Source organism: Ictalurus punctatus, chromosome 3 (genome assembly GCF_001660625.3).
Source record: "Ictalurus punctatus breed USDA103 chromosome 3, Coco_2.0, whole genome shotgun sequence".
Taxonomy (NCBI): Eukaryota; Metazoa; Chordata; class Actinopteri; order Siluriformes; family Ictaluridae; genus Ictalurus; species Ictalurus punctatus.
The window spans coordinates 28,080,422-28,088,668 of record NC_030418.2 but is presented as its reverse complement, the minus strand read 5'-3'; the positions used below and the strand labels follow the sequence as shown (position 1 = coordinate 28,088,668).

The 8,247-nt window shown below is 38.2% G+C and overlaps 1 protein-coding gene across 1 annotated transcript in view; it reads right to left on the bottom strand.

Annotated features, from left to right (window-relative positions):
* Positions 1–813: 813 nt before the first annotated feature.
* p2rx3b (purinergic receptor P2X, ligand-gated ion channel, 3b) overlaps positions 814–8,247 on the bottom strand; it is a 9,809-nt gene continuing 2,375 nt past the window's right edge. Inside the window, exons 6-12 of the mRNA XM_017463118.3 lie at positions 8,242–8,247; positions 6,418–6,559; positions 5,624–5,760; positions 5,399–5,492; positions 5,212–5,277; positions 3,577–3,654; positions 814–3,412 (exon numbers count right to left, since the gene is read on the bottom strand). The exon at positions 8,242–8,247 is cut by the window's right edge and continues 72 nt beyond it. Coding sequence (XP_017318607.1) covers positions 3,272–3,412; positions 3,577–3,654; positions 5,212–5,277; positions 5,399–5,492; positions 5,624–5,760; positions 6,418–6,559; positions 8,242–8,247 — 664 coding nt within the window. The 3' untranslated portion in view covers positions 814–3,271. The remainder of the gene's footprint in view (positions 3,413–3,576; positions 3,655–5,211; positions 5,278–5,398; positions 5,493–5,623; positions 5,761–6,417; positions 6,560–8,241) is intronic.

Below are 8,247 nucleotides of genomic sequence, written 5' to 3'. Positions count from 1 at the left end.
ACTTTGAAGATGCTAAAATATTACATTATTTTGATTTATTTTGGAATTTTTTTTTTTTTTTTATCACAACTTAATTCCCATAGTTCCACTTGTGTTATTCCAGAGTTTTGATGACTTTATTATTATTCTAAAATATGGGGGAAAAAATTAAGAATGAGTGTGTCTAAACTTTTGACCAGTAGTGTATATTAAATTTATTAATACAGCTACTAAAAGCAGAGGCCAAAGGGATCGATTTTTATCACTCATCACTCCTCATGCAGCACCACAGGAGTTGTTTATTGCCAAAAAGACCAGGCAATGTTTTTCCAATATTCAGCTGTCTAGTTTTTGTAAGCTTGTGTCCGCTGTAGACTCAGATTCCTGCTCTTGGCTGACAGGAGTGGTCTCCTGCTGTTGTTGTGGTAGCCCAGCTAGCTCAAATATCAATATACATTGTGAGATGCTTTTCCACTCACCACAGATGTAAAGAGTGGTTAATTGTAGTAATCGTAGACTTCCTGTCAGCTTGAACCAGTCTGAGCATTCCCCTCTAACCTCTCTCAGAAATAAAGAGTTTCTTCCCTCAGAACCAACATTCAATGTAAACTCTAGAGGCAGTTGTGCATGAATATGAGCTGTTTCTCGAATATGAAAAACATATGCACATTTTTTATTTAATACCTTTACACTTATATGGGTGCATTTATTTATGAAATATGATTGCCTTGACCACACGGTGGCTTAGTGGTTAGCATGTTCGCCTCACACCTCCTGGGTCAGGGGTTCGATTCCCACAGTGGCCCTGTGTGTGCGGAGTTTGCATGTTCTCCCATGCTGCAGGGGTTTCCTCTGGGTTCTCCGGTTTCCTCCCCCAGTCCAAAGACATGCATGGTAGGCTGATTGGTGTGTCTAAAGTGTCTGTAGTGTGTATAAATGGGTGTGTGTGTGATTGTGCCGTGCAATGGATTGGCACCCAGTCCAGGGTGTACCCCACCTTGTGCCCGATGCTCCCTGGGATATGCTCCAGGTTCTCCATGACCCTGAAGATGGATAAGTGGTATAGAAGATGGATGGATGGATGGATTGCCTTGACTCATTTGTGTTGCTTTGGTATGATATATTTACTTGTGCAGATTACTCAGATTACACATACAATATATTACACAAGTGGCTTATCACATATACTAAAACATCCAACTTTTAAACCACTGTCTTATTGCAAGTTGGATTTACAGTATTGAATTCCCACAGCTTACTAAGTTGTTTTACAATTTCTTAGTACTCAGTATTCATATCCTCCAAGTACATTCTTTCAACCACCTCTGTTTTATTTCTCCAGCAGATCCATATTATATTGGAGCTAAGCTTATTCATCTTAAAATCAGCAAACACGTTGATTTTGAAACTGTAATGGAAATTAGTGAATAATGAAGTTCCACTTAACAAAAAAGGGCACTTTTTTTTGTGCAGTGACAAGGAAAAAAAAAAAAAAAAAAACCCGGGTGAAATCTACACACACTTCTACAAGAATCTGAGCCACAATGCTATTTTTCTCTACAAACAAATTTTTTTCCAATTCCTCCAATCGCCCCAATTTTACCATTTAATGTAACAGTGTGATTTTTTTTAAAACACATGCAATAGAAATTAGCTACCTAAGAGAATACCTAAAGTGAGAGTTAAAATAACTATTTATTTCAGTATCGATAATGCTTATGCTAATTCACTTTAATTAATTAATTCATAGCTCGTAAAGGCTTGAACCCTGTCAAGAAATATTACTTAAGATTGTTTTAATATGATGATCTTAAAAACCTATATTGTTAAATAGTGGTACTACTTGTATAATTGTGGATATTCAAATGTACTTCTACTCACAGTGCTACTTTATGCTTTAAGTTACTTTGGTCTTCTATTGCTATAGGCCTGAAAATGACCATGCAGATATTACATCTGACACTGAAGCATTTAAATACAGGGTGTCCCAAAAGTAATATTACCAAAACAATCAGCTGTCACAACAATTTCAGTATTGTTATTTATTATTTATTATTCCATAGCATTGTTGAATTTTCAATTCTGATTAGACAGAAGGCGTTGATTAATTTTCTATAGCAGCAGCTATTGTTTCTATAGTATCAACCTACACAGGGACTTGTAAATTGGTCAATCCCTGTAAATGGATTTAAAAATCTGTGTAATTCTTTAAATGTTTATGTGGTATTTTTGGAAGTAGTTTCCAGTGGCAGTCTCTAGTCAGAGGTAAGGCTAGGACTCCAACTTCAGAGAGAGTGGTGAGGGAGTGACTGTTTCTAGCTTCATTAATGTAAGTGATTGCAGGAACTAACTTTTCATATAGATGTTCCACAACATTAAATATAACTATGAATGGATAAAAAGTACAACATGTCATTCTCTAATTGAAAAATGTTAGTGTTGGTAAATTGCTGTGATATAAAAGGAATAAAACACTTCAAGACCTGCCGTTATTGGAAAATCATCAACATCACACCAAACCATCGTTGGTTATATTTCTATATCATCATGCCTTGTTGTGTTTTATTCCTTACTAATTTATTGTTATTATTATTATCATGTCAAATATGAATAGCTTTTTTAAAGGTTATTATTACTCAGTAAAAGTAGTAGTAGTAACCTTATAAAGGTTATTTTACTTTCAGGTTTAGTTAATGGTTATACAGTAACTACAGTATGGAAAATAGCTAGTACTGGCAATTATTCAAATAAGCAGGATCTTTGCTGAGAAGTATTCACAGAAAATATGAGCAAGATTTATGGCATTTTTGAAAAGGCAAGCTTCTTTTTTGTTTTCTGTCCAGACATGATATTCTACACAAACTGTACCAGTCAGAATTTTGCATCAACCTGATTAATCATGTTTTTCATGATCAGAAATGTTTTTGATTTAACCGTATACTTGAAATTTATCGTCAGGACAATCAAGGCTACTACAAAGAATCTAAAATATAAGATGATTTTGATTTGTTTAACAGTCATTGGACATGCCACAACTGCATATACTGTATGTTGTTGCATAGCTTTAATGAATAAGCATATATAGTAAATCATCGATTGTTAGTGTCCGTTATTAACGTTTTTTCTTTTTGAATGTGAAATCTGTGCTTGATTACTATTAGGACACCTTGTATATTAAAATCAGTACTAGAATGTGATACCTTGCAGCTATTTACAGTGCATATTTATATAAAGCTACAAGTGAAATTGTGTGGGGTATTTAAGTGGTACTAAAGAAGTTCTGAAGACATTGTTAACCATACTGGCCGATGGAAAAAGCCCCTGAGTCATTAGAGAACTTGTCTTCAGGTCTGACTGACAGCTCGCTGAGATCTCTGGTTCGGTACACGCCGCTGATGTAGGAGGGTGATTTTTCAATTTGTTTATCTGACACCTAGATCAAAAGAAGAAAAGGAGAAAAACAGAAGCTGCCGTTTTTATTTTGGTAAAATATATAAATAAATAAACCAATCGCAAGCTTATAGGAATCTCATTGTGTGTGTGTGTGTGTGTGTGTGTGGGGGGGGGGGGGGGTTCTGGGGGGGGACGGGGACATACCTCTTCAAATTTCCTTGCCTTGTACTCGTCAGCTCCTTTCAGGAAATTCAGAAGAATTATATCACAAAGGACAGCCCCCTAAAAACAGCATATATATAAAATCCATTAAGGTCATAATTTGTAAATATTTTATAAATATTTAAAAACTGCACGTTTTTAGAAGAGAAGATGACATTGGTCCCAAATAGTAATACAAATTTATACAAAGCCAAATCAAAAAACAAAAAGTTAGTGTACGTCTGATAACATTATGATCACACACACTTTTATTTTCCATAATGACTGTTGTCAAGGAACCAATAAATCCAGTTTGCTCCCACTTGGGCAAATGTCCTATAGAATCCATAGACCCTGATGGTCAAAACAGGGGATTTTGTTTAGCATATTGTTCCAAATATAAATGCAAGATTCTGTCGAATTTGAGAACTTTTGCATATGCTACTGGTTCACATCCATCCATCCATCCATCTATTCATCTTCTGTACTGTTTCTCCTACTGACCGGGGTGCCAACACATCACAGGACACAATCGTACACACACTCACACAACCATTCACACACTACAGACGATTTGGAAATTCCTACATCAGCCTACAGCGCACGTCTTTGGACTGGGAGAGGAAACTGGAGTACCCGGAGGAAACCCCTGAAGCACAGGGAGGATATTCTAACTCCATGCACACACGGCAGAGGCGGGATTTGAACCCCCAACCCTGGAGGTGCAAGGCAAACATACATAGATACTTCTTAAGTTTGCCTTCCAAGGTCAAGAATCCCAAAAAACACTTTCACACCGCAGCCTTCTCTCCTCATGACACTACTGTATTTATACAACTGACTCCTGTGTGTCCCGACCAAATTGCAGGCCTTCCTCACATCCCCGTCACATCTCCATACTCGGACTCAGTGAACTTAGAGAAGAGCTCCCTATCGACAAAGCAGGGTTTTCAATCATTGCCACATGCTGGTCTGTTTAGAGAATGTTAAATGTTCAACTAGATGAACCACTGGAGTGGCTCTCTTTGCCTTGCACATAATCTTTTCAGGTGACTTCAGAGGTTCCAACATACATGGTTTGCTGTAGCATGTACAATTTCTGACCCCTTGCTATGGGGACATGGGAGACACCTGAAAATACTTTTCTTCTTTTTCAGCTAAAGTGGGACCAAACAATAAAATTCACCTGGCAGAAAAGCTGAAGGTAAAAAGGACATTGCTGGCACTTATATAGGGTTCAGAGAACCAGAGATTCATATTTCACTGGAGTTACTGTTCTGCTGGTGAGCGAAAATGAAGATCATGAAGATTTTTTACAATGCATTTTCAAAGGCTGTTCCTTTTACACGGCAATCCTGCCTGTTAGCAGAATCCACCATGACCCTGATCAGGATAAAAGCGCTTACTGAAGAGGAATGAATGAATGAAATGAATGTTCATTTTACAGCATATTACTAAACAGACAGTCTCCACAAAACCCCAGTCTATAGCACAGCACAAAATAATATCCAGTAACAAAAGCTGTAATAATTCCGATAAATATTCACATCAAATATTATCATTATCCTTGATTAAAAAGTAACTGATTTATTGGAATATACAAGTATGAACCAAACATACAAAAGAAGGCAAACTTACCACACCCACAGAAGTGAAGGCAGCCACCATATTAATTAGAGTTGGGATCATATTAAATTTCCCTGCCTGCAAAAATGGCCGAAGATTGTGTGAACAGAAGGCTTATTCGCTCTTACACACACACACACACACACACATTCACCCAGACTTTATTAATGTAAACACATCCGGTTTCTTGGACACTCACGTCTCCGTTGACCATCACATCAAATCGGATCGCGACTGCCTTCAGCAGAGTGCGGTACTCCGTCCCATTCTCCATCTTAAAGTACTTTGCGAACCTTAAAGCAAAATGACACATATGAGCTTCAAGTAAAATTTCCAGCTTGAAAGTTTACATGACTGTACCATGTACAAGTAAGATTTACTTAGGAAAGGAACTAAGGTGTATTCGATCTCAGTTTGTACACACCTAAAGTTGTACCCTGGTGATACACTGGTTTTCTCAGACATGGCATCAAGACGGGTAAAGGAGTAAGCAGGCTTACAGTCGTCCTCTGATTTATCCAGATCACACGCCCAGGCTATCTTTATGCCTATTACACCACCCTGAGAGAGAGAGAGAGAGAGAGAGAGAGAGAGAGAGAGAGAGAGAGAGAGAGAGAGAGAGAATGAAAGATTAATAACAGTTAGTTTAGCAATTTGTAATTTTTTATTTTTATTTTTTCGAATTGCAATGAAAACCTTCCCCTTTTCCCCAACCAACCCCATCCGTTGTCATGAGAGTATGTATGAGTTAGTTGCTTTTGGATAAAAATTGGAAGTTAGCTTCACTGTTCTGACTGTTGTGGGTACTTGAGCCAGAAAAATGTAAATAGAATACTGAAATGAAAAAACTAGCCAGATGTATTGTATATCAGTATTTATTTATTTTTTATTTAAATCACAGCATTTCCAAGTCATCTTCACAATAATATTATTAGTATTTGTCTAGAAACACTTTGAAATGTTACAAACTGCACTTTTAAAGTTGATTATTGTACAACCAGGAGCGAATTTAGTGATTTGGGCACCCTAGGCAAAATATAGGAATGGGGCCCGATTCAGTATTTTAACATCGATATTGAAATGTTCTGCATAAGTGATTTCTTCTTCTGGGGGTCCAAGGCAGCTGCCTAACTTTGTCTAGTGCTATGTCTGCCCCTGTGTAAATGTACAACTATCTGAAGGAAGTGGCAGGAAACAGTGAAGACTATGTAGACTCACTTTATTAGCCAGGGTAGTGAAGTTCTGATGGCTAAACCGGATCACGTCTCCCACTCTGAAGATCGGGCAGTAACTGTTTTGTTCAAAGTCAAAATTGCACTTCTTTATATAACTGCTGTTGATGTTGGGTAAGAAGTTTCCTCTGTGTGAGAAAGAAAGGGATAATGTGAGACACAGTGCAGGCAAGTGTACGAGACAGAAAAAGATTGATATGATGTGTGTCTATGAGCAGGTTAGATTTTATTTTACTCTCACTCTTATGGATGCACCAATCCAATCCAAAGTTTTTCCATATTTGATACAATACTGATGTGAGATATTTGAGTATCTGGATCTGATGCTTACATCCAGACAGTGAACAAGCCAGGGTCTGCTAAGTTATGCAGGACATCACAGACATGATATCATCCTGTGGTTTAATACAATTTGTGTTGTAGTGCTGCATTCACATGGGGTCATGGGTTCACCGTATTTACGAGAGCTGCATGTTCACAATATCAATGCTTCTAAACATTAAATATCCTATAGATGCTACATGTAATGCTAAGCATATTTCTTGTGTAATTTTAGTCATATTGAGTTTTTTCTTAGTAATTCACCAACATATCTGAGGAAAATGTTCATATTCTTGACAGTTTATTTCATTTGTAGCTAATGCTCTGCAGGTATATTTATCAATTTTGTAGCACCAGTGTTTTCACCAGATTGAAAAATATGCCATTACCATTCTAATACATAGTATCAGAATTATATTAGCTGCAATATGGATACTCAGTATTAGATGCATCCCTACTTACTACTACTATTATTACTACGGCCACTGCTACTACTACCACCACCACTACTACTACTACTAGTGCCACCTCTACCACTATCACTACTACTACTACCACCACTACTACCACTACCACTACTACTACTGCCACCACTACTACTGCCACCACTACTACTATATCCACCTCTACCACTACCACCACTACTACTGCCACCACTTCTACTACTGCCACCACTGCCACCACTACTACTGCCACCACTACCACTACTATCACCACTACTATTACTGCCACTACTACTACTGCCACCACTACTACTACATCCACCTCTACCACTACCACCACTACTACTGCCACCACTTCTACTACTGCCACCACTGCCACCACTACTACTGCCACCACTGCCACTACTACTACTGCCACCACTACTACTACTGCCACCACTGCCACTACTACTACTGCCACCACTACTACTACTGCCACCACTGCCACCACTACTACTGCCACCACTACTACTACTGCCACCACTGCCACTACTACTATTGCCACCACTACTACTACTGCCACCACTACCACCACTACTACTGCCACCACTACTACTACATCCACCTCTACCACTACCACCACTACTACCACCACTACTACTGCCACAATTACTACTACTACCACCACTACTACTGCCACCTCTACCACTACCACCACCACTACTACTACCACCGCTACTACTGCCACCACTACTACTGCACACCACTACTAGTACCAACGCTACTACTGCCACCACCACTACTACTACTGCCACCACTACTACTAACACCACTACTACTACGACCACCACTGCTACTACCGCCACCTCTATCACTACCACCACTACTACTGTCACCACTACTACTTTTACAACTATTTCTACTATTACCAAACCTAATAATAATAATAATAATAATAATAATAAGAAGAAGAAGAAGAAGAAGAAGAAGAAGAAGAGGAAGAATAAGAATAGTAATGTGTCTGGTAATATTACAATCAAAAGCATAATGCACATTTTAGTTCTCACTTTGTG